This window comes from Neopsephotus bourkii, unplaced genomic scaffold, assembly GCF_033783945.1.
Source record: "Neopsephotus bourkii isolate Nb327-2 ecotype Australia unplaced genomic scaffold, CSIRO-AGI_Nbou_v1 NB_567, whole genome shotgun sequence".
Taxonomy (NCBI): Eukaryota; Metazoa; Chordata; class Aves; order Psittaciformes; family Psittacidae; genus Neopsephotus; species Neopsephotus bourkii.
Genome location: NW_026901068.1, coordinates 312,753 through 339,763, shown reverse-complemented (window position 1 = coordinate 339,763; position 27,011 = coordinate 312,753). Strand labels below are relative to the sequence as shown.

The following is a 27,011-nucleotide window of genomic DNA, read 5'->3' as shown; positions in this document are numbered from 1 at the left end:
AGGAAGTGAAAATACATATTAGCTTTGCGGAAGTGCTTTTATTTTACCAGATGAAAATAATAAAAACAAACACTCCTATAAAGTTCCGCATGACCAGAGTAACAGCTGTATTCCAAGTCAAGATACAGACGTAGCAATTTTCAGTTACTTGCAGTTACTGCAAAGGGCGCAGCAGGGTATGTGACAAACAGGTACGTTAGCATGCTGTACTTAAAAACGCGTTAAAACTTAAAAAGGGGAAGTTTGGATTGGATATAAGGAAGAAATTCTTTCCTGTAAGGGTGGTGAGGCACTGGAATGGGTTGCCCAGGGAGGCTGTGAATGCTCCATCCCTGGCAGTGTTCAAGGCCAGGTTGGACAGAGCCTTGGGTGACATGGTTTAGTGTGAGGTGTCCCTGCCCATGGCAGGGGGGTTGGAACTTGATGATCTTGAGGTCCTTTCCAACCCTAACCATTCCATGGACTTGAGCTGACAGGTTCAGATCAGAAACTTCTCTGTTTAGAATGTATTAATTACAATAGGTATAACTGATATAGTATATAACTGATATTTAATAATACTATTTTAATTAATAAATTAATATGATGTGCCACCAAGATGCCCCACTGAAGAACAAGGACCAGGTGGGCTGTGCTGGGTGCTTTTTACTCAGTACTGGACATACACCCTTGCCTCCAAGGTGACAAAAAGATGCAGCCGGTACCACTCTCGGTGCCACTCAAACCTATCCTATAGCGGAGACCAGAATGGATTCGTCGCCCAACATGTGCCCTGCTCCACCCTTCCCCAGCAGTTCCCGGGGGAGAGCTCGGTGCCGCTGCCCGTCTCCCCAGAAGCCCAAGCCGGGAACCCGGCACCCCATCCAGACACCCAGGCTCAGGCCGTGCCTCGGGCAGGCCCGCTCGGCAAGGCCAGACCCCCGCCGCGTCCTTGCCCGGGCGCCCGTGCGTGGCCTCAGAGCCTGGCGATGCCTCTCGGCCTCCGGGCACACCCCAACGGCCGAGAAAGGCGGCCGCCCGGCTGCTGCTTTTCCCCTTCCGGCCACCGTAGCCGCCGGGGGACGCGGAGGCGCGCGGGGGCTCTTGGGTCGGGCTGTAAAGTTGGATCCGGCGCGGAAAGTCGGCCGTGAGAGAGGGCGCTCATTGGCCGGAGTGATGCGGACTCCGTAGGGAACTGGGAGCAAGAGGGCCTGAGCCAATCGGGGTCTCAGGAGCCTGGTGCCGGGCCCGATCTGTACATCTGAGAAGGCGACGGGCCGGGCCGGGAAGGGGCAAGGGCTGGGCTTGGTGTCCGCCCTGCCAGGTGGGCAACAGCGGCGGGGGATGATGAGCGTACCGACGCGCCGCGGGGAGAGCGCGGAACGGAGGGAGGCCCACCGTGGGGCCCGCCTTGGCAGGAGCAGGGCTGGGGCCGAGTGGTGCCGGTGCCGGTGCCGGTGCCGGTGCCGGTGCCGGTGCCGGTGCCGAGCGGCTCTCCCGCGGCCTCCGGGGCTGAAAGTGCTGAATGGGGCGAGAAGCCTCATGCGAGGCTGGAGGAGCAGAGAGGGAGCGGGGCGTAGCTCCGCGGCTGATGTCTTGAGCAACGGCCGAGCGCGGGAGGTTGTGGGCGCTAGATTTACCTTGCTAATGTCAGTGTTGTGTGCCAGTCTCGGCAGTGAGAATTACCGGCCTAAAGCTATGTAGAAACGTCCCTGGAACTTTTGCCTGAAAGGTAGTAATGCTCTCAAGTGAAGGAGAGTCTTTTAGTTCTTGTTTGTTGCTAGTTTAAAATGACTCAGAGTAAGAAGCTGAGCATAAACTTTACAGACCTGGAATCTGCTAACCTGGCTTCTTAACTCTTAAAATGGTGTCAGTCTAAGCAAATAGTCGTACGTTGTTGGTGATCTTTTTGTTTTATAACGTTGTATAAGCTGCGTTGAAATGTGATTGTTGTGGCCCGTATTCTACTGTTAAAAGTTTAGTTTAAAGGATTCTCGAATGCCTCCTTCACAGTGTGGTGAGACGAACGCCTAAGTGAGTCGTTTAGATCCAAACTTCCAGCCTTCCCCCACAGCAGCCGGTTTGATTCTAGCTTGTATATCTCCATCTACTGGTGGAAGATGAGGCTTTGAACTACTCACGGCTTCGTGCCTGGCAGCTGTAAACTGTGGAGACAGCATCATTCGAGTCTCTTGGTGATGCCCCGGAGGGAATGGCTTTTCCTTTGTGAAAAGGAAAGCATACTTTTTTTTCCAAGAATTCAGGTAACAAGAGTGTGCAGTGTCTGCTGTTTTCAGCAGTATACTCAGCTGAATTGTAGTAATAATGTTATCAAAAAAATAGTATTAGATGGTATAGATGAAAATATTTTTTGACTTCTGAAGTTGCTTGTTGCATATTTTACTTTATATACATATGCATTTAATTTTTTAAATTTATTTTTGCAAAACCAGGTGCAGCCATGCAAGAAAGCGTACGTTTTGCTTCATCAGGAGATGACATTAAAATTTGGGATTCCTTATCTCTAACTGTGGTGGAGCAGTTCAACCCACATACCCCCACACATCCAGTCAACTCGCTGTGTTGGGCCAGCAATAGTATCCTTTACAGTTTGAATCATAGTTTTGTGGTTGTTCTGCAAAATCTCAGTAATTTATTTATTTCTTACATTTGTTAAAAGTGTCTGCGAATCACAGGCCTGATGCAGTTTTGAAGTCTTGTATGAAAAGATTTGTGTATATTGTCAAGAAAATTTTGTGGCTCTCTGTGTTGAAGTGATTTACAAAATCAACTCATGCTGGTAAATGCTTCTGAAGAAGTTTCTCTTCCTTTAGGAGGCTAACACTTTTTTAATGATTATGATATGCTTGAATTGCTTACCAACTGTAAAGCTTACTCATTTGTTTCTTCAATAGTTCATTACAATATTCACTTTCAACGCAGTGCTTAATTTACTGAAGGTTGAACAAAGCAATTGCTAGTGTAGTAAAATTCTATTCATAGTGTAAAGAGGAAAATTGTAATGAAAGATTTTGTTTGTTTGTTTGTTCTTGAACAGCTTCTCATTGATTCTGACAGGCTTTGATAGCATATACTTACCATTTACTCTGTAGGCACTTTGTGCTGTTTGTAGCATTTACAGAAGAAGCCCAAACATGTTGGATGTGAAGGAAAACATTCATAGGATGGTGGTGATTTATGCGTGAGAGTGGATCTGGTCCATTCAGACCTTTCACCTCAGTATTGGAGGCCTGCTACAGGATGATAATAGGTGCCAGGTGAATACATGAGTAATGCAAATGGTGTACTGTCAGCTGAACAGCTTGTATGGTTGTCATGGCTGATCTTGATGTAAAAGGAAGACAGGATGCTGGCACATAACAGTTAAGTCCTTCAAGTTATGAATATCCTCTAAGTCTGCAAGTAAACGGATGGATGAGGAAAAAAGAACAATCAGAGCTCAAATGAATGTTTTGGCTATGGAGCTTGCAGAGAAATTGAAGCATAGAGGCAATGCTTATATATATATATATATGTACACTTATATGTGTTTAATAAATTTTAGCTATAGACAGTCTGTCTTGTTATCCTTTTTTCTGCCTAGTCTCCTCTTCATCCCCTAAAACTGAAACAATAAAGCTTCTTACTCCGTATGCTTTTGAATGTTTGTTAATTTGTTAGGGGTAAAGCACTGATTTTGGTTCTGTATAATTCTGTAAGCTAAAACGGTGCCTTAAAATGTTGAAAGGAATAGGAAGCACTAATCTGCCTGCCAGTTCTTTGGTATTAAATCCAGCCAATTAACCTGTGTGCTCTTAAATAAGCAAATACAAAATCACTATGGGCATTGGCCTGGAGACGTACAGGGAACAGATCTAAATGGTTACTCGATTTGTTTGGTGTGGGTTCAGGGGCAGATTCCATGCTCTGCAGTTGAAGGCTTTTCTTACTACTTTTGAGGTACTTGGTATCATAAAAGGTTCTTTTAGGGGTTTTGTTTTTTTTCCCTCAGTACAGAGGGAGACAAATTAACAAACATCAATTGTATATGGTTTGTTCACAAACAGGATTGTTCCTTAAATCCATACTCTGCTAGACATTCCTTTGGACTCTAGTGATAAATGGGGCTCTTACTTGGGGGTGGTAGGGAAACAAAAATGGTCTGGTTAAGCTGTCTTAGTGGTAAGGAGCTCTTAAATAATGTCTGTCAAATATTTCTCTTCTCTCTGAAAGAAATTGCTGTGCCTTATACTGGGAAGTAAGGGCTGTAGTTAATGCAGGAGCTTCTTAATGAAAGCTTGGAAAATAGTTTCTATTTCTAGGTCCCTTCAAGGTACAATACCTAGACTGTTTAGCCAATCTGTCTTCTGTTTAGTAAGGGAAACTTCCTGTTACTTACATTAATCACCAGTGTAACACAATTATGTTCCTTAACTTGTGACTAAGATAGATACCTGGCCACTGCTTCTGCTGCTGGTGATAAAATAGTTGTTTCAAGCTGTAAAAGCAAACCTGTTCCACTCTTTGAAATAGCCGAAGGAGTAAGTATGAGTTAGCGGTTCCCTGTTTTTTTTTTCCCCACTCCACCTTTTGTTCTGTTTGTATTGCATCTGTTCTGACTATTTGGATCAATTTAATTTTAGTATTGTTAGAGTTATGACACATGTAAAAACATCTCCTTGTGTATAGTCAAATACATATGAAGGGGGGAGAGTAATGGTTCTACAATAGCATGTGATGCTTGTATAGCTTTACGCTAGGGGAATTGGCCTTTTGAGCTCCAGTGTGATAGCACAAGGCAGCCAGCAGTCCAAACTTGATCTAATGTGGAGGTGACTGTAGAGCTCAAGTTTGAACAGTGTTTTCCAACTTGAATTGTCAGTGTTACGCATGTCTGTGAATTGTACATTGAAAAACATGAGTCTATATAAAGGTTGTTCTAAGGGCGTACATGTGCCAGCTTTTGGAAATATACAAAATTCTGTTATGGTAGGGTTTTTTTTCCTCTGTTAAATGGAAGTGTGGCACTAAAAATTCTTCAGAAAGGTGGACTTAGTTTTAGGAGAGTATCTTGACTGCTTACTTGATTGACTTGATTGTGCTCTAAACCATTCTAATTATTCTCTTTGGATAGCTATTCTGATGCTAATTTGGACTGGAAACTTTCTGAAAAGATGTTGGAACCTGGCCTTAAGGTTGCTGAAGCATAGGCTTTCAAAAGTGGAGTGTTTGTCCTGGAGATTTTGCTAAATCTGATCTGTTACTAATGGAATCATTTCCAATTTTTCCATGTCAATAATTAGATGGACTTGTGTTTTCTTTGTTCAAATCTCAGGAACTTAAAAGTGAATTTTCAACATGATAGAACTGCATAATAATTTGTCCTCTATCTAGGTCTATCATTAAGATTGACATTTTTTTCCAAAAGCTGGTACTTCAGCTATTTTAAAAAGAATCACTTTATCAAATTATGAGGTTTGCTGCTATAATATTCTTTGTAATGTTTAGGGAATGTGAAGTACATGACTTAGACAACTTTTTGATTTTCTTTCAAGGAGGCGATTTTTTAACTTAGCATTTTCTTCTTAAAGACTCTGTATTGGAATAGAAGTGTTATGATTGCACTTTAGGGGGCTGTAATTTAAAGGGAAAATGCATATTGATAGAAAAGGTGCTAAAAAATTGAAACAGGAAAGTAAAAGTTTATTAATTAATTTATTTAGATCTTAAAGTATATTAAACTTATGTCCAAACTGGACTGCATTTTAAGTGCTTTTTGATCGGAAATGGCTGTAGTGTACTGTTGGTCAGTGGGACTATTTGTGTTAATGAAGAAGAAAACACAAATCACTGTGCTTTTAAATAGGCTTGATAAACCCCTTAATTATCTTTAACATACTTTTTTTTTTCCCCTTCTCTATCAGGCAAACCAGACATGTGTAAGCTTAAATACTAGTTCTTCATATATTGTAAGTGGAGGCCTTGATAACACAGTTAATATCTGGGATCTGAAATCCAGAAAGGTTTACCGTAGCCTTAAGGTAAGTTTGGCTGAGGAAGCACTGTAGCTTTCATAACTCCAGGTTTTGCTGCCGGATGTAAAAAATATACTTTCTCTAAGTCATGTATCTGGAGGATCAAGTTCACAGATGAGAGTAAGCACACATTAAATGTCTTGTTCAGTTTTGTATTCTTAGAGAATCATAGAATGGTTTGGGTTGGGAGGGACCTTAAAAGTTCATCTAATTCCAAGTCCGCTGCCAAGGACAGAGACACCCTCCACTAGACCAGGTTGCTATAAGCCCCATCCAACCTGGCCTTGAACACTGCCAAGGAAGGGATACCCACAGCTTCTCTGGGCAGCCTGTTTCAGTGCCTCACCACTCTCACAATAAAGAATTTCTTCCTTATATCTAGACTACATCTCTCCTGTTTAAGGTCTTTATGTGCTGTAAATACTAAGTTTAATTTAACAAGCATTCTTAATTTGATGTCTACAGAGTACAATTCTATAATAATGTATGTTTAAATTTTAAGAATCAGCTTTTTATTTTTGGAATTTTATGTTGATATTCTCTGATGGGGATATTTTCCAAGGGCAGCATTTCAGGTAATTGCTGTTTCTGGTATATCAAACCAGACAACACTTTTGTATTGGTAGAATACAGTAGTAGAACTAATGTGATGTGAAACTGGGACATGGTTGTCATCTTCTAACTGATCCAGTCTGAATTCTTTAAAACCTTGTTATGATGCACAAAACTTAGGGTGGTCTAATATATTTCCATGATGCCTTCAGTAGATGATTTGCTCTCCCTGTTTAAAGAGGCTATAATACTTTAGCTTTGATTTATTCTTTTTTTTCTTTTTTCCTGGACTTTTAAAGCTACAGCTTGAAACAAAACTACTAACTGGCTAATACAATAGTTTAAATATCTCCTTCTCCTTTTGGGCTAAAAGTACTTGATTGTCTTCCCCTGTATATTCAGTAAACACAGTGTCATCATTGCAAATGACTACATTGAAAAACTTTTTGGTAAATATATGTGTTAATACTAAAAAGTGATGGTAGGGAAAGCTGGCAGTAGTACACCAGATTAACAGAAAATTTATTCAGATATCACTGGTTTCTGGAAGAATTTACTTTTATGATAAACTTAATGACAGTCATAGATACCTCTGTGGTTGTCTTATTGAAGTATATATAATTACAGCATCATCTTTACTGATTTATTAAAACAATCTTCTGAAAACAAACAGTGGTTAAAACGTAATGGTTGATCTTCAGTACGTTCTGCTGCTGTTTCCTGGGATATTCCATAATAACTCTTAATCTTTTTAAATGTTACAGATTATCAGAAAAAAAACCCATCAAGCTTGAAGTCTTTCTGCAGAAGCACAGATTAGGAAGAGATACGGTTATCCTGAATGTCTTTAACCATCTTCTTCTAACTTTGCTCCCCCACAGGATCATAAAGATGAAGTCACGTGTGTTGCATATAACTGGAATGATAGCTACATTGCCTCTGGATCTTTGAGTGGTGAAATTATCCTACACAGTGTTACCACCAATTTATCAAGTACTCCCTTTGGTTATGGCAGCCGTCAGGTAGGCTATCTGTATTAAGTTCTTTTCAGGTATGAAGCCTTAATTCCCAGTGTTTAGAAATTGAAAGTACATATGAAGAGCTTTTGAGTTTTGTTAATCTGTTTCCTTTTAATTTTCAAGAGTGCACTTACAGGAAGGAAAAAAACAGACCATTGTGTGTATTCTAGTCTTCAATTATAGTCAACATTGAAATGCAAATTTCTCAAGTATCTTTACTTATATATAAGTTACAGTAAATTTTACTTTGTAGATTCTGGTTGCTCAAGAACAAACTTCTACATATGTTAGAATGGAATGAAAAACAGTTGGCTTTACAAACCAAAGCAGGATTTCAGTGCATGACTTAATACATGTTGTCACAAAGAACAGAGACCACATAGCTTGAGTTCTGACTTACCCAAAGTAATAAGATTTACGACTGAACAGAGCTATCTGTATAGTAGGGATGAACATAAGCCTGCATTTGGAAATAATAAATTCATGTAATTTGGAGGTCAAAATTGCACAGATGCTCAAAGAGAAAAGCGATGAGATTTTATGTTACCTACTTAGGCATTTAGGTAAGATTTTGGATAAGTAATTTGAAGGAAAACTGTACAAAAGATAAACACAAAGCATGTGTACTACTTAAGGGCTTTGGTAGGGTTTTGCACTGCAATTTCTTTCTGCAAGCTCAAGAGATACTGGAGAGTTATTGGATGTCATTAGAGAAATTCCCTTGATGTAAGAGCACCTGCAGTACTAAATGAGCTGTGTTGTCCCATCAGAAGTTCCAGTGTGTGTTTTTAGTCTGAATGTTGTCTTAGGCACAGCCAAACGTTTATGTTCTAGGCATTCTTTTACAATTTTTTTTTTTTTATATCTATTTTTTTTTATTACCAAGTCATTTTTACAGAGCTAGGAGCTGCCTAGGGGATGCAGAAACATCGCTTTGGTCCTAAACCTGACCTTTAATGTCACAGGGAATACTGAAGTTTTGACTTGCTCATTTTCTGTTACTGCAACAGCTTTTTCAGTCCTCAATTACAGATAGCGTGTGAACTTAAATTTCTCTCCTGTCTAGCCTGAACAGTATTAACTCGATGAAAAATCTCTTACAACTTTATAGCATCACGGGAATTGCGGTATACTTTCTGTTGAAAAATCTCAAATTCAAACTCTCTCTGCTCTTAGGTGCTGCAGTGTCTGATTCATCACCAGTCTCATATTGAAGCAGAATTGTACTTCATACTTGGCTTGATCTTAAAAATCCATCTGTGTAGTCAGTTCATTTTTCTGATTGAATTGTTACGATCTTATGAAATATGTGAAGAGGAGGCAGGAGCTACAGGGAAATCCATGGTGGGATTACGTGGCTGAGATGAGTATCCAGAGCAGGGACTATGCTGCTAGTTAATTGGAAAATTAAGAAATTCTTATGAGGATGATTTACATCAACCTGTTTGATATATTTGACTCTTTCCACCAAAAAGTGATTAGGAGTAAGTGATGCAATGAATAGCTATTTTGGTAGATGAGATCAAGAGACCTGCTGAAAAGCTGAGTGACCTTTAAGATGGATAAAGATATTTGAAGTTCTAAATCAAAGTAATTGCAAGCACAGAGCTACTGTTCACTTCTGAAAGGGTCTATAACATTTTCTAAGGGGGGGCAGTTCTTTGATTGCAGTCTTAATTTAAAATTGAATTGAGCTGTAATTCCGTAATGAGATGGGTACTTGGATGTCCCAGCTTATCAGCTTATTTTATATCCTAAAAATTATCTTTCTTCTTATGTGCAAAAATAGCTTTATTTTTTGTTTGGGGGTTTAATTGGTACTTGTAAAGAATTTCAGGGTTAATTGTGCACTGAAGCAAATACCTGAAGACTAGTGTAATTCTGTTAGATTTAAAAAGCCTTTACTTGATTTATAGTTCAGGGGCCCAGTTTTCTAAGAGTAATCTTGAATAGATACACAGTGTATTGTCCTGTTTGATCCTGGCACTAGCTGTCTGGCTTAGTAAGGTTCACCTCTCCCTGGTAACTTTTATTTACAGCTGGGGAATGTGAGGTCAAACTAACCTTACACAATTTAGCTTGTCTGTGTTTGTTTCACCATGATGGGACGCAGTTTCCTTGCCAGTTAATTTCTGATATTGGATAGACTCTAAAAGTAGTAGAATAGCCCAAGGTTGCAGTGCTTTCTGTGACTTTAAACAATTTTCATATGAGCATTGGCCTATATTTTCTTAACTGATTTTGATTTAGAAACATCTTTGTGCTTTATTAGAGTTGAGTTCTTGCACAGAGTTGTTTGTAAATCCCATAATTTGTCTTTGCTGTTGGTATTTATTTAGACTACCAGATTCTTATCTACTTGTTGTTGTGAGGATGAATTAAGGTTTGTTTCGAAACATGTTTGCTCAAGTCTTCACTGCCTGGTGGTATTCTCCTAGCAACAGGATTTAGTTCAGTTGTTTGAACAGCTGGCTAGTTTGTAAAGAAGTGTGATGAGTTTTGGTCACTCCATGCAGTGAAAATAGCTTTAAAAGCTGAAGACTGTCTACTGTATTTACATCTGCTTTCTCACTTACAAGGCTCAGTAAGGTATAAAGGAGATTAAGAAACTGTACTATCTTTAAAGTAATTAATGATGCTAGACCACTTGGTTTAGCTTTGGGCTTTTTGCTTGTTTCCCAGTGGTGAAAAAGTTCTTCTAAGCAATGGGCCAACTACTTTCTGAAGTGCACTGTTCCTCATTTGGCTGTTTTATTGTGAAGCTTAAAGATAAAAACTCAAACTAATTGACTTGCTTTTGCGAGATGAAATGTTTTGGCTTTATCTTGTCAAGCAGCCTTTCAGAGATGATGTTGTTTCATGCCTCCTTTCAGCTGTCAGGGCAGGAGTTTGAAACTTCAACATGTATCATAGTCAGGGATGTATTTGACTGTCTTGTAAAAGTGTACACAAATTTAAGCACCTCTGTTCCATGAATCTGATCTAGAAATTGCATTGTTGCAAGTGAAGTTTGTTGCTAACCTAATTCAGTGAAAGTGAGGAGTGAATAGGAGCTTCCTCACATCTACTTCATCGGCAACCTGAAATTAAACTTTTAAGCTGTTCTGAGGAAACACCATGACTTCAGTGGGAAGTGGGGAACAGAGGTGATACAGGGAAGAATGTATATGAAAGAGAATGGAGAACTTGCCTTGGGCCTGTGAGATTAAAAGGAAAAATGAGAAAAGGAAATGGGAGACTTGGCAGGATAGTAAGGGAGGCTTGAGGAAAGCTGGAGAAAGTAATCTTGGTGGGCAGGAGGATGGAGGAATGAGAAAATGGAACATTAACAAATGCCAGAGGCAGTAAGGAAGGTATTTGGAGGTGAAGAATTGAGAGAACTGTGAGGGACAGGCATGTTTGCCATGTAAATCATGTACATAACTGAAGCTGTTATTCCTGAGTCACTCAGTCTTTCCTTTTTTAATTTAAACAAACTGAAAATGCTAATAAAAATGTCTCCATGTCCAGTGGAGGACCATATTGATTATAAATAGTCATCTTCTGTCTTATTTGAATATGCAGTTGTGGGTGCTGCTTTGTGGAACAAATAGGCTTCCAGTGAGACATGCAATACAAGTGCTATGTTGGAGGCATATGAGCCAACACATCTGCATTAAAATGAAGTTAAAAGAGAGAAATAGGATAAAATCCAGTACAATGCATTGTGGTGTGGTCTATACTGGAATAATATAATAGCTTTCTTAGAGCATTTTCAGACAAATGTAACATCTCTCATCTGGCTGGACTTGAGTAGAGCCTTGTTTCAGTGCCTTGTGAGAAGAAGAGGATGTAGGTTAGAAAAGGATCGAGGAGGGGTAAGAAATAGGCTGTAGGAAAGAAGACAGTATATAATATTGAAAGAAAATATTTGTTCAGGGTAGCAGCAGCTAATCTTGTTTAATGTTTTCAGCAATGGTTATGACAGAAAAGTAGAGCTCTGATGAGACACAGTTGGAAGATACTGTACATAAGAGAGGATTGTGTCGGTGTCCATAAAGGATTGAAATAATATACATGGGAACAAATATCACAGTATAAAAATTGAGACATCACCATTGAGACTTCTCTTATTAGACTAGGATTTGAAAAGTCCCAAGAGAAAGAAGGGCTTGGGCTGCTTGATCATAAAACGGCAGTGAGCAACCAGAACAGACTGAATCACAGCAAAGAAAATGCAATCTAGGATACGTTGGGATAGGTATTTACAGTACAAAATGGAGGAAGTGTTACTGCCTTTGCTAAGGCAATAACAAAATGTTTTGATGATCATACAAGATTTTGGTTGTCCATATGCAAGAAAGATGCAAACTGTGAGAGACTGATGGTACTGAAAAACAGTCTTTGGAGGCTGTGTCTTGCATATTGCATACAGTGGGATAAAGCCTGAAAGAAGGTGAGGTGTCGATGTTTATTAACACAGGAAAAAGCAGCACTGGGGAGTTTGGAAGCAATTTAAGTGTAAGGGCATTATTGGCACAGGAGTGAATTGGTGCAAATGGATCATAAATAAAATTAATCTGGAAATTAAGTGTTGTAAAGTTAGTATTGGAGCAGTGAGTTTCTGAAACATCCTCTGAACCAATATGGTGTAAACAAAATGCTTGCCTCCTTCTGAAAGGCAAGTTAAGGTCCTGAATTACATGGTTCTGGGATAGCAAGGCTGCATGTGATAAAACATGCAAAAATCTGTTCTTCTTCAGGATCTACATGCGTAACTCTGGAGTCTGTCTTACCTAATTGGCTTATATCAAGTACTTAAAATCAGTGGAAGGGAATTAAGTTTAACGTTCTTGGCAGGAGACTAACCAGCAAAATAATGTAGCTTTACACTTCACTAATTTTAGATGTGGTGTGGGTTATTTTGTAGTGTGTGTGATGGCATGATACTGGATGAAAAATCAACAAACTTTTCTAGAAGTTTGTGGTTTTGGTTTTTTTCAACCTTGTCATTTGTTTTGCTGATCAGCTCGTATGGTGCCCCATACTGGTACAAGGGAAAAAAACTAACTGCCCCTCTAACAGCAAAAGCGGCATAGTAATGAAACATGAATTTTTAAAAACACATTTTATTTTTCAGAGTGGCCAGCCATGCTAAACTACTTTAACTTAATGTAGCATCTGTATTTCTAATATGTTTGTGTGTTTAGAAAATAATCTAGTATGGTGTTAATAGTGTTATTGCACTTCATGTTTTATGTCTGTTTTACAGCCTGTTCGACACTTGAAATATTCATCCTTTAAGAAATCCTTGCTGGGCAGTGTTTCTGACAGTGGAAATGTAACTCTATGGGATGTAAATAGCCAGAACCCATATCATAATTTTGAAAATGCTCATAAAGCACCAGCTTCAGAAATCTGCTTTTCTCCTGTTAATAAGCTGCTGCTTGTAACCGTAGGTTTGGATAAAAGAATTATTCTCTATGACACTTCAAGTAAAAAGTGAGTATTTTAAAGACCTTTTGATTTTGGAAGGATCCTTTTTTTCTTTTTTTTTACTTTTTTTTTTGTGAAATGAAAAGGCCTGCCAAACCATGAAATGAAACATTTAATTCAGACCATATTCAGAATGGTTGATGTGGTTGGCATACTGCTACTGGAGAACCTGTCCCATAGTCCATTTTGCTTTTTTATTTAAAAACCAAACGGACACCCACCCCAAATAAACAACTATAAAAGAATCCCAAGGCATGTGGCAACTAATTGAGGTGCTGCATACAAGTGACCACTCTGCAGTGCTTGCGTGGGGGCTTTTCTTGTTGATACAGAACAATTAGCTTCTGTAAGGGGCAGTACAGCTTGTGAGGACCTTCATGCCCTTGAACTTAGTTTGTCTAGTTTTCTGCTTCAAGATAGAAGACACAACTGTGGTGCACAGAGCTGCTGAGATAGCAATCCTTAAATATTATAGAATCATAGAGTGGTTTGGTTTGGAAGGGACCTTAAAGATCAGCTAGTTCCACTCCCCTGCCATGAGTAAGGACACCTTCAACTAGACAAGGTTGATGAAGAGCCCTGTCCAGTCTGCTCTGGAGCACATCCAGAGATGGGGCAGCCATTTTCCTGGGCAACCTGTTCCAGGGTCTCACCACTCTCACAGTGAATAATTATTCCCTTAAACATGGTATTTATAGATAATAAATAGAGTATTGATTTGAAAAGAAGGAAACATGGGGCATAGGTGATGGGACTGTGTAATAAGAGGGTAGGACAAGGGGCTTCATGGTTCTGGTGTGAGCTGTGCTTTCACTCCGGCTGAAAAAAGGAGGAGTCTGGCTCCTAGGCAGACTAGAACCTGAAGTTGTTCCTAGAGTTGTGAGAAGGTTAGAGAATACAGGCTTGGGAAGCTAAAGGATGTAGAATGTATGATTGCTACTTAAAATTATGACAGTAAACCATGATGCTGGGGAGGGGCTCTTCATTAGGGACTGTAGTAATAGGACAAGGGGTATCGGGTTAAAACTTAAACAGGGGAAGTTTAGATTGGATATAAGGAGGAAATTCTGTCCTGTAAGGGTGGTGAGGCACTGGAATGGGTTGCCCAGGGAGGTTGTGAATGCTCCATCCCTGGCAGTGTTCAAGACCAGGCTGGACAAAGCCTTGGCTGATATGGTTTAGTGTGGGGTGTCCCTGCCTATGGCAGGGGTGCTGGAACTAAATGATCTTAAAGTCCTTTCCAACCCTAACTATTCTATGATTCTGTGACTCTGTGTTGGTGTCAGCTGCTGTTACGAAGGCAGTTTGATCCTGTCCTGGTGGAATTTTGGGGGGGGGGGGTGGGGATACATAGAATCATAGAATAGTTAGGGTTGGAAAGGGTACCGATCATCAAGTTCCAACCCCCCTGCCATGGGCAGGGACACCTCGCTCTAAACCATATTACCCAAGGCCTCGTCCATGCAGTCTTCAATTTGTTAAGCAGGAATGTGTAATATAAGCCTAATCCAATGTTCCATAAGGTAATTCCCTGAATTTACTTGGCACTAGAGAAGTGGAACTACAGACCCATAGCTGAATTATGAACACTTTTATTTTATTTTTAGATACTCTGTTTGAAGTCTAACTTTTGAACTCTAAAAGCTTCTTTATACTGTCCTTTCTCCCATTTGAAGGTTACTGACAACAATAGTAGCTGATTTTCCTCTGACAACAGTAGACTTCATGCCTGATGGTACTACTTTGGCTATAGGATGTTCCCGGGGAAAAATCTGCCAGTATGACTTAAGACAACTGACATCACCAGTGAAAACAGTTGTTGCTCACAAAGGCTGTGTGAAATGCATACGTCTTCAGTTCAGTAGCACTTTCTCCAAGGTAAAAGCCTTTCCTTTTTATCAGTCAATATATAGATTGATGAAAGTTAAGTGTAATTAAATTCTAAAAGAAAACGTTAGTATTCCATTTCTAAGCATTAATGATGCCAACAGAAGTGGTTCACACCAAGGCAGAAATTGTAAACTGCTTGGTCTTCAGTGCCATTTTAAGTTTTTTTTTTAAATTGGAATTCCCCCCCACCTCACTCTGTTTTCACTGAGTGAACTTCAGTCTTGAATTTGCTGGTGTGAACATGCTGCCATTGCAGATCGGTTGGTGGCACCTTGGACTCATTTGTAGGCAGCAGTAGAAAGGTCTGCGGTGGCCCTTCCACTTAAGAGGAAGACACGCAGCTCCTTGTCTTCAGGTATTTTGCATGGTCTTATATATGATCTTTTGCAGGCATAAATACATAGTAAAGTTGATTAAATAATAGAGAAGGCTTAAGAGGTTCTTCCAAGACTTAATTAGGCTCTACTGTAGCCAGAAATCCCACTGCCCATTCAGTGGAGACAGGGAGAACCCTTGAAGGGAGTTCTAGCACACTTACTGCTAGTGGTTGACTGTCCTGGATTCAGCCATAACAGTTATTTTTCTTCTTCTTAGTAGCTGGTGCAGTGTTGTGTTTTTGACTTTAGTTTGAGAACAGTGCTGATAACACACAGATGTTTTTAGTTGCTCAATAATGCTTACCCTAATAAAGGACTTTCCAGGCTCTCATGCTCTAACAGCAAGGAGGGGCACAGGTAGCTGGGAGGAAGCAGAGAGATCCAAACTAGCCAAAAGGGGTATTCCATACCATAGCACGTCATGCCTAGTATAGAAACTGGAGGGAATTACCCAGAAGTCCCAGATCACTGCTCAAGTCAGGCTGGGTATCGGTTGGTGGGTGGTGAGCAATTGCGTTGTGCATAACTTGTTTATTGTTTGGGTTTTTATTTTTCCCCTCTTAGTTTTATATTCTCTCCCATTGTTATTTCCCTTATCATTATTATTATTGCTGGTGGCAGTAGCAGTTTTGTATTGTACCTTAGTTACTGGTATCAACACATGAGATTTACATTCTTTTGATTCTCCTCACCATCCTGTTGGGAGCAGTGGGAGAAGAAGGAGGGGGGCTGAGCAATCAGCTGCATGGTTTTGAGTTACCAGCTGGGCTTGAACCACAACACTATTCCTTTGCAATTTAGAGCCCTTAATAATGTAATCTGTTTGTTGTTGTTGTCGTTGTGTTTTTTACCTCTTATCCCTAAACCTAGGATCAAAATTGGCTCATGCCAGGACACTGCATTGTTGGTACCTTAAGTTCTGTTGCTGTTCTTTTGCAGGTCCACACAGTATTCAAGTAATAATACAGATGTTTCCCATGTTCTTTGAAATTACATTAGGATACTTTTTAAAATATTTGTAAAGGCATATCTCGTAGGCAACCTTTGCAACTTGAACTGAGGGTTGGGTTTGGGTTTTTTTCATATTTTGAAGGAGAAATACTCGCTTACATTTTTTACTTTTAGCTGAAGGAATAATAACTTCTCTTTGTTCTTTTTTTTTTTTTTTTTTTTTCAGTCTAACCTTACGAGTTCTTCAAATAAACCTGTATCCAAAAAAGTAGAAGTCAAAGCTGGTAGTAATTTTGGAGGAGTTCAAAATACTGGTATAAAAAACGTTGCCTCTCAGGTATCAGCAACAGTTTCATCTGTGACACTGCCAAAAGAGAATAAGGGAGGAGAGGTTCTCCAGGAGAAAACAGGTAGTGTCCTCCTCCTGCTCGTACAATAATATTAGGCATAATGTAGAAGGTGGAAGGAGTATTTCGTACCTTGACCATTACAGTATACAAATTTCATTGAGGGAAGGGCATTTGTTTGAAGGAACTGCATGTGCATGCATGTGCATCTGCTCCTTTTCTCTCTCCTGCTGGGTTAGACAGACTATGAGACTGTGGGAAGGGAATTGGGAGCTACTTCAAGCTTTAGACATGTGAAGTCTAGAATTCTGGACTTGAAGTAGAAGTATGTATTTAAAGGAGAAAACTATGGTAATATTGTGAGGCTCTTTTGCATTCTGACTTCCTGTAGATTTTGTTTACATACTTGGTGTATTTTTTGTATGGAAAGCAGAGCTAATGAATTGTAATTCTATTAATAAGCAGGAGTAACAGGTCTTATCTAAAACAGTCAACCAAACAAAACACAGGGAAAAAGAAACCTAGTCTAAAAATCCAAGTGAGAACTGAACCGTATTTTTGTGTGAGGCATGACTCCAATATCACATGGTAGGAAAGATGTTAAATATAGTTGCAAGTATGATTAGTTGTATAACCGTACTTGCTATTTATGCTTCTGAAATTAACGAGTTCTTTACAAGAATTGTGAGCACTATTCTAAATTTCTGCCACCGTGTGAAATGTATTCTTAAAATTTTATTGAATTCAGGAGTTCTGAATTCAATTCGGGTCATATCAGTTACACTGTTAGTTTGATTACTGGAAAAAGAAAATCTTCAAACCGTTTTAATGCAACAACACTTTTCCCCTCTGCTTTTTAAATAAGGAGAAATACATTTAGCAACAGTAACTAGGCAATAAGCCACTGCAGTCCCTAGAGACTTGTATTAATGACTTCCCTTGGGTATGCAGTGAAGTACAAAGTGAAGTAGAATGTTTCCTATGTATACAAGAAGTGTTACTAATCAACATTACTGAACGGTGTGTAAAATTTAATTTCTGTTAAAATATGTGTTTTATTATCTTTCTTTGAAGATGTAATAGCTGTTACCCCTTAGCAGGACCATGCATAATATATAAATATTTTAAGAAAATAAAGGCTCACCAAGTAAAGCAGATATTTTTCATTGAACTGAGTATTCAGTAGAAGTAAAGACCTCTATGTACTTCAGAAGAGGGAGTCTTTATACTTAAAAATGGTAATGGATGAGGGATCACAAACTATTTGTTCTGTGGAAGCTCTTCTAGACCCTGATTATGGGCTTTTAACTTTGGAGAAGTAAGGGGCATTCGGTTAAACAATTTGACAACACGTTTAAAACAAAAAAACAACTCTTCAGACAGCTGTAAAATATCTGTGATAAAAAGCCCCAGATTATTTATAGGTACAAAAGTAGAAATGAAGTCAGAATGTGATGAGAAGTTTGGATGTACTTTGAGTTGGCTTCCCATAAAACTTCTATTTAACAGCCTTCCTCTGGTTTAGGCGCTTACGACGTTTAGATTTACTGGGTAAAAATATACAAAAGACATTTTGCCCTATTTTATATTATGCTTTTTTCATGTAGATCCTCTGTAGATGTTGGCACAGGTTGATACTACACTTCTAGTTTAACTTCCTATTTAATTTGCACTAGCAAGTGCAGTCCTACGTCACAACTGACATATATGAAGGTGTGGAAAATGTGACATATTTAGTGCATTTAAAAATGAAACCTTAAACCTGACTCAGGTTCCAGTTTATGTGAATATTTGGACATGCTTAATTGTAGTCATCCACAAAGTCACACTTTGATCACTTGAAAAAAGTAGTATGGAGAAGAAGTATACATACACCTATACTACTTCTCTGTATATAGAAAGGTTTTATGAACAATGGTTTGTTAATTTATTTTATTAAAGGAGCCACAAAATAACGCTTTTGTATGTACAGGTGATTTATTTACAGGACATTTATTTATGTCTTGCATAGCACAAATGCTCTTTGCCCAGTTCTTATCTTATACAAGCAAAATCTAGGCACTTTTTGAGTTAGCAGTTTGGTGATGGCAGCATAGCTGCTTGCTTACAGTCCTGATCTGGCTTTCAAACATACTAACTTGTGAAAGTTATTTAGAAGGTTCTCTTAGCAGTTCAGTTCACTTCTCCATGTATTCCTCATGTAAAAACTGTAGTTTGAATAATTATTGAGCTTATTTTTGGACCTCAGATATGCTTCCATTCTTCAGATGACCATCCCTTCTACCATGCATAGAAAAGCTAACTTTTTATTTCTTTCCTGACTGAGTCAGGAATGGGGCTTGAGGGTGGATGGGGAAGGGTCCAGGAACAGGTTTCTTTTGTCTACAACTGTAACCTCACTCCAATTTGCTAGTATTAGATACAAGCAGAGACTATCATAACATCAGGTAAACTTTAAAATAAGATGTTTCGTAGAATTCCCTTTAGAATGCTTAATGGCCCCACTGAAGCAAATTTCTTGCAGAATAAATTTTAATTTTGGTAATTTGATTGTGATTACCTTCTTAGCAGAAGGTGCATTTGCCAGTTTTCATTTCACCTGATAGTCCATAAATTTGCTGCATCCATCATGTAGATTTATCTGAAAACGAGTGCATTATTCAGTTTGGCAACTCTCCCTCTTAAAGAGGACAGGAATGTGACCATCTTATTTCTGTTAATGAGTATTGTAACTTTTAGTTATGTTCTTCTTTGTTGCCAGCCCAAATGAGGAAGTTAAAGTTGACCCTCTAACTGGAATCTGTAGAAGGATCTAATGTGCTTTTTGCACTTAACCAGGCATTGTAATTGCTGTGAGATTGTTTAGGGATAACTTACGTAATTTTTGGCAAATATCAATTACTAACTGGCTGTTACTACCCTTTTAAGGCTTTCCCCATAGTTGCAGCTTGGATGTGATTCCGTCTAAAGAAACAGATCATGGGAAAAGTGCTGATAATATTAATGTCAGTCGAAGCAGTTTAGGAGATATGTTTTCTCCAGTCAGAGATGGTGAGTTGTTAATACTGAAATTTGTGAAGCATCATTAATCTACATATATCATGACATTTTGATGTTGTGTGTTACTGGCCACTGTACCTATTTGGTATTTGTCTTTGATTATGAACTCAATGCAATGATGTGAATATTGGTGTAGGCTTTGTTTAATACACAGTTTGTGTTCTGGTATTTTGTAGATATTATTGGAAACAAAGTGAATGAAGATCCTCAAGGAAAAGGAGATGGTAAATACACTTTCAGTACATTTTTCTTTGATAGTGATAGGCCTTTGAAGGCCTATGCTAGTTATTACATGCTAATTTTGTTCTACCATTGAAAATAAGCAAACAGTGAAAGCAGACACTGAAAAACCTGAACTTTTCTGTAAATTGTCTAACACAGTGAAGTGCTAAGACACAACATGTTAACAGGAAATTAACAGTACTATCCTAAAGTGATTCTGGTTTTCATTTATGCCATTTAGAGTGATATATAGAGGCTTCTCTTGGTTTATTACTTTCATACAGATAGTGACAGCATAAGTTGGATTTAAGGATTTAGTTTCTCCGGGGTGCATTTGGGGTGATTTTACTGTTTTTTTTGTGGGTGTGCAGGTGTTTTAATTGTGGGATTGATTTAGCTGTGTGTTTGGTTTTGTCACCTGTGTGTTTCACCATTCCTCCTTCATCTTAGGTGTGGATTTTCAGTCCTACATTTTGGGTTTGGATTTTCTCCCACATCTCACCACTGCCTTTCCGGTAAAAAGAAACCCTGTGGGCAATAGTGCACAAGGAATACGGTCCAGCCCATTACATGCACTTGTAGGGTCTACAATTAAAGAAGAAGAAGAACATCCAGAGGCAGACGCAAAGAAAACAAGTCTTGGAAAACAAGAATCTAGAGAACTCTTAAAGCAGGTATGCTATTTTAATGCCTATATGTGATCTTTTTAGAAACTTCACAGAATACTATGACTTGAAGGAAAATTCTGTAATAGTGTCCCATCTAATCTTGTTTTGTGACTGTTCACACTAGTGACAGATCTGTAAAATGTGCAGTTTGAGTGTATTGGTCTTCAGCAGTGGAAGATAAATGCATGCTTCTCTTAAATAAGTTCAAGTTACAAGAGTTTATATAAAACAAAATTGGGCTAGCCTGAAGAATATTTTTATTTTTCTAGAAAATCATAGAATCATAGAATGATTTGGTTAGCAGGGGCCTTAAAGCTCATCTAGTTCTAATCCCCTGCCACAGGCAGGGACACCTTCTACTAGAGCAGATTGCTCAAAGCCCCATCCAACCTGGCCTTGAACACTGCCAGGGATGGGGCAGGTGCAACTGCTCTGCAACCTGTGCCAGTGTCCCACCACTCTCAAAGTGAAGAATTTTTTCCTTATATCTAATCTAAAGCTACCCTCTTCCAGTTTAAAGCCATTTCCCCTTGTAAGAAGTCCCCCTCTAGATTTCTTATAGACCAAGAAGGTCTTGTAGGTCAAGAATGATCACTAGTTGGTTGCACCAGTGTGATTGTTGTTTATTAGGTCAATTCCACCCTCTTTTTTCCCTATCTGCATCTAAGATATCTTTGATATGCTTCTGCAGAGACCCTACCTTATTTTGTATCACTTTTGAGAAGTCTTGAGTTGGCTAGGAATGATGCTTATAGTGTCTCCACAGAATGTTTGATATGAAAATTAAGAGGCCCCTGCCTTTTGTGCTCTTTTTTGTCTGTGTGCACTTGAGGCAATTTTGAATATTTTAGCAATCCATTTGTAAGATGTCTTGCTAGAAAATGAAAAGCATGTATTTGTGAGTAAGTTCTTAACATTTGCAAGTGCATCTCTGAAAACAAAGTCTTCAAGCGCAATTAGGTAATTGTAATAGAGTTAGTATTTTTTTGTTGTTGCTTTTATTTTTAGGGTCAGCTTTCACAATCGAGTTCATCAAGTGCAGAATCTGTAACTTTAAGTCCTCCACCATCATTCACTGCTGTAAAGGCTCCTGATACAAATGGGAGAGTAGCGAAGAATACCCAGGCCCATCCTGCATATGATCTACCAGTAAATGGTACTACCTCAACAAGTAAGTTGATCATTTTGATTGTAAACTGATATGAAACCTGATAAAATGGCCTTAGCATGAAAACAGAACATCCAATGTTGCTGCAGCAGCTTTTTTAAATCCAGTTAGACCTCCTAGAATATCTGTAGTCGCCTCTGAAAAGCCTCCATCTAAATCTATTTTTTTTTTTTACTAAGTAATATTTGAGATAAAATACTGACCAGCCTCAAGACAAATAAAAATTCTTGTACTCCATTACACTGATTTTTTTTGTTTGTTTGTTTTAAACATTATTTCTTTATGTTTAATTGTAAAGGTCCAAAGATAACCTCACCGGTCGCTGCTGGAATTGCAAGTTCATTGTCAGAAAAAATAGCAGAAAATATTGGGAGTAGCAGACCAAATGCACCTCTGACATCATTCCAAATAAACTTCATTCAGAATATGATACAAGAAACAATGGATGACCTCAGGTACTGGTATTCACGCAGGATATTTTTGTTTTCAATGGCATGCTTTCTTTGTAAGATATTTGAGTGTCTGCCTTAAGAAATTTCTACTTGCATTAGAAAATGAAACCATTAATAGCCCTAATCTCAGAAATCTAGCTTTGTTGACTGATTAAACTGCTGTCTCTGAAGGCAGTTAATGCATGGCTTTGCTAACATGTTTTCAGAATGAGTGTCTGAATAATTTTTGGGTGGTAAATTTATCTGCATAACAAGGTCCTTACTGCCTTCATGAACCCTCGTGCTGATTTCTTTCCCTCCCCACTCACACCTGGTCCCAGCAGGAGAAACTTCTCTTAAATCTGACACTATGAAGAGTTTGATCTAGGCAGCTGACTTGTACTGGCTATGATTGTTGTTAGCTTGGCTTGAATAAAGTAAAATACTGTGTGTATTTTTAATGGTGAAGTTTTACATTTAACAATGTCTGTGTGGTAAGTGATGGTGTCAGATTACTTGGTGTTTGTAGCTACCTAACATTCCACTTGTCATGAAAGAAGTCAAATTAGCATCGATTTAGAGTGGAGTTTGAAGCAGGTGGAGCTGTTGAGGGAGTTGTATCTAGAGGATCATTGGCTAACACGTTTTAAGGTGAAGTGTGTTGACTAAGATGATGGAGGGAAAAAGGACTGCTGTCTTGATGACAAAAAGCAGTACAAAATTAGCTTAGTAGGTCTGTGTGCTATAGCTGTTCTATGTCTGCTAACAGAAAAATACATTGAATACTTTTAAATATCTTGAAATAAGAATATAGTATTGTAAAAATCCCCTCTGTTGACCTTTTGCAATTCTTCCCCCAGAGAAGCATGCCATAGAGATATTGTGAATTTGCAAGTGGAGATGATCAAGCAATTCCATGTGCAGTTGGTATGTATAAACAGCATGATGGGAAATACATTTTTTCCTTTTAGTAATACCAAGGCATGCCAACTTCTCAAAACTGAAAATCAGTTTTGCCTATTACAAACAAGAAAGGGAGGATTGGATGTGAAGAAACTGTGAGAAACTGTGTAACTGGAATCTGTTAAACTGTTTTATGCTTGATAAATAAAGGGAGCATATGCATTGGGTAGTTACCATGAATTCCATATTTCAGGAGTTATAAAAAGACAAAAGGGAGACAAATTCAGCTGTCATTTTGAAAAGACTAAGGGCTGGAGTAAGGAAGAGGGATGGAATTCAAATAGAAAGCTTACTTATAGGTACCGCATTGCATACTGAACTATGTTCTTTAGCTTCACCTTTTTATGAATCTTTGTTCTTTTGATCTGCATTACAAAGACCTTGTCTGGGTACTGAACATTTTAATGGAATCTCTATTAGTAGAGTCTCATCCAGAAGAAGTGCAGAATATCCTTTGATAAAATATTCACTAATATATAAATGATCAAAATACTGTATGTCAGTATAAAAAAAATAATCTTACTTTTCTTAGCAAAATTTTTAAAGAACACTGTTATCTATGTTATTTAATTTTCAAAAGGGATATGAAAATGGATAGGGTAAAACTCTAATAATTAACTTTATAGCTACTGATTGGGACTTTTTTCTTTTCTCTAGAATGAAATGCATGCTTTACTTGAAAGATATTCTGTAAATGAAAGCTTAGTAGCTGAAATTGAGAGACTACGAGAGGAAAACAGAAGACTGAGGACTCATTTCTGAAAGATTTACACTGCTAATTTTGTTAGCATGAATTTAATACAGGTGGTGTGTTGCTTATGACAGATCATCCGTCATCACTGAAGTATTGTATGAAGACCTGCTACTATTTTGAACATGAGTCTTTTTTTCTAAATAAATGGTGCAAGATGCTACATGTAATTATAAAAATTGTAACTGATAAACACTGTAAAAAGAATGTTTGCATACTCATGCTAACCACCTTGAAATACAGCCTTCTAACAGAAAAAACTAAAAGGATAAGTACATTATCAGAATTCTAGCAATATGTGAAGTGCCTTTTTACAAACAAAATCAAACCAAGATGGATGCCTTTTCTGTAAGAATTTTTGGCTATACCTGCTTTTCTAGCTGCTTCTTTATTTTCCTGTTGACAGAAACAATCACTGTAGCTTGCCTTTCACATACTTGTCTTAGAGAAAAAGGGGAGAGAAAGCTCATCTGCGTGATATGGAGCCTTGTTTGTAAGGAGCTGGAAAGTACAGTATTTGGTTAACTTTATGCAACTGGCAATTTCTATCCTGAGTAAAACTAAAGCTTGAAAATATTCCCGGATTCAGTGCTATGATCTTTCCTATTATATTTGTATGACTGAAATTTGTGCATGTCTGCTGTAAACTTTATTGTTGCAAATATGGCTTTCACTACACACTGAGGTTTTTGTTACAGCTTTAGCAATGAAACTAGAATTCTTTTTATTTACATTTATTTGTCATAGCTTGCCCAATCTGCCTGCAGCTTTAGACTTCCACGTGTAAGTATACTCGGACATTAATAATATACCATTGTGTAGATGCAGTCTTTCTACTTCTGACTTGAGCATCTTTTGGGCCCTCTCCTGCTTCCTTTTAATTCATAGTGGACAACACAATATTGAGCACTTGTATTGCAGTTTTGCCTCTTGTCGGTTTAGCATAATTGTTGCCTTTTTGTGATAGCTGCATACCAAATCTAACCAGTATCTCAGTTGTATGATTAATGTAACAAACCTTAAGGAGAAGTCATTACTTCAGTAGCATAATGGTATCATACTTGTGTGTAAACAGCTCTGAAATGAAGCTCAGTATGAAGTTCTGAATTTGCTGAAGTTCACAGGAGATTTTGCTTGGCCTTTTTTTTGTGCCAAGAGATTAAATTAAAACTTCAATTTTAAATTAATTAAAAAATTAAACATTTTAATTTATATTAAAAACTTCTCTGAGCGACTCCTACAAGTGCTTCTTGCTACTAAAATTGTTCTGGAGGCTTCTGAATTTTCACAATATTTTGTTTTCTTTTCACACAATCAAAACTCAGAACCAGGAAAGTCTGAGAACATGGTGAGTTAATCAGTTACAACATCTAGTGCTTAAGTCCATGATGGCACTCTTCTACTAAATGAGAAAGCCATAACATATAGTGTAACTTATTTTATATGTTGTAAAACTTAAAACCCCCAAACCCAATGTATACCTTTCCTCTATTTTTAACTTTTTCTAAAAAAGAGACTGTTCCTTTTTTCATGTCATTTAATGACAAATGCAATCTTGTAGCAAAATGAGAGTGTTCAAGTAGCCTTTAATATTAGGGACAGGACTTGAAATGTTTGCAGTTCTTCTGCTTTTATAAGCTTTTAAAATATTTCTGTATCACATCTAACTTCATAGTGAAAAGAAGCAAAATATGTAAAAACATTTTTAGTAACTTAACACACAGTGTAGAGAACTTTGTTTTATAAGATTCTAGGGTGTGTAAGATTGACACATTGACCACACAATTCATGAAAACAATAGTAGTTGAAGGTAGCAGAAATATCTTACCATTCTTCTACACACTTTGCAGTGCTAATGAAGTAAACCTCGCATACACACTTCCCATGATTTGTTCCAAAGTGCTCTTGCGAGTGTACCCAGATAACAGCAGGGAATCAGACATGTATCTTGGGTATTTGGCTTGTAGATAATTTGTTTTCTTGACTCAGAACTGTATAATGTTTTTCTTAATCCCCAGATGGAGGTAAGTATAGCAAGAGTGATTAAAATGAGATATTTCTGCCTTTTTAAAAAGATTTTTAGAGCTTTTTTCCATATCCCAGGATTGCTGTAGTGCAGGTAGCTACACATGCCATGTGGAGACCCATTATGCCTACCACTGTACGGGTAGGTTTTGCCTTGTACACAAATCTGATTTGTATGTTGAAATAAAGCTTGTTTAAACCTTTTTGAGGAAAAAAATGCTGTGGTGGCATACTTAAAGAGAATAATCTATATTGGAATTGTTCTACCTTAGCAGGTATGAGCCTGATCCATGAATATGTAGAGGTCTACCTAAAATTTTTCAGTAATACCTCTTTTGCCTCTGTGGGTTCATGTAGGGCATCAGATCGTTTTCACTGAATGTTCACATTACCTCATGCTTTTGTAGTAAAGAGCAGATGTACAGTTCCCCTTTCCAACTTGGCAACTGCTACAGCCATGACAGAGATCATGTTCACAGCTAAAGACAAATGTTTAATGTATAATGTTGGGCGGGGGGGGGGGGGGCGGTAATCTCAACTCTCATCTCCCAAGCTCCTGGTGAGTTAGAGATTCTGCATCTTCCTAACTCTTAACTTACAGATGAATTAGGAAGCTGCTCACTGCCCCTTCTATACAAGGAACAAGACATCCAAAAAGGAAGAAAGTGCTTTACAGACTTCATTGCGAAACTGCAGAGTTCCTGTATAACTCTGGATACTAAACCTTAAGATGAAAAATAGTCACAGATAATTTGGATACAGAAATAACAGATCTGATACTTGGTGGATGCTTATGACTGACAGGTGACAACGCAATATGCTTGCCCACCAGTTTACATGTGTCTGTGACTGCTGCTGGTGAGTGTCAAGAGCGGCACCTTCTCATTGGGCTCAATATGGCCATTTTTACATTGCCTCTTGCAGAGCATCCTAGGGAAGAAGCAAAGTAACAAATACGCTTAAGAACGAACTGTGGAAAGAATCTCATACTCTTCCTTGAGCATCCTGTGCCAGGCACTAGCAAAGATAAGATCCAAGGCTAGAGGGACAAGAATAAAAAATGCTGAAGTGTTTTCAAGATGAACTGTGAAATCAGCT

At 38.4% G+C, this 27,011-nt stretch overlaps 1 protein-coding gene across 2 annotated transcripts; it reads left to right on the top strand.

The window, feature by feature from the left end:
* Window positions 1-1,281: 1,281 nt before the first annotated feature.
* NEDD1 (NEDD1 gamma-tubulin ring complex targeting factor) lies at window positions 1,282-26,116 on the top strand. Of its 2 annotated transcripts, none has more exons than XM_061351238.1 (15): window positions 1,282-1,303; window positions 2,433-2,576; window positions 4,426-4,520; window positions 5,904-6,020; window positions 7,448-7,588; window positions 12,837-13,066; window positions 14,737-14,938; window positions 16,505-16,688; window positions 19,554-19,676; window positions 19,862-19,909; window positions 20,358-20,581; window positions 21,584-21,746; window positions 22,042-22,198; window positions 23,035-23,101; window positions 23,795-26,116. In XM_061351238.1, exons 2-15 carry the CDS (start codon window positions 2,441-2,443, stop codon window positions 23,897-23,899), a joined length of 1,992 nt encoding a protein of 663 aa, XP_061207222.1. In that variant the 5' UTR covers window positions 1,282-1,303; window positions 2,433-2,440; the 3' UTR covers window positions 23,900-26,116. The 2 variants fall into 2 exon arrangements, with proteins under 2 accessions (XP_061207222.1, XP_061207223.1); XM_061351239.1 differs by lacking the exon at window positions 1,282-1,303 and adding an exon at window positions 1,689-1,711.
* The last annotated feature ends 895 nt before the right edge of the window (window positions 26,117-27,011 follow it).

Bases quoted from the DNA above. Each gene is read 5' to 3' on its own strand.
- NEDD1 (XM_061351238.1), top strand. From the start codon at position 2,441: ATGCAAGAAAGCGTACGTTTTGCTTCATCAGGAGATGACATTAAAATT. The intron at 13,067-14,736 runs GTGAGTATTTTA...TCCCATTTGAAG, and splicing joins TATGACACTTCAAGTAAAAA to GTTACTGACAACAATAGTAG. The intron at 19,677-19,861 runs GTGAGTTGTTAA...GGTATTTTGTAG, and splicing joins GTTTTCTCCAGTCAGAGATG to ATATTATTGGAAACAAAGTG.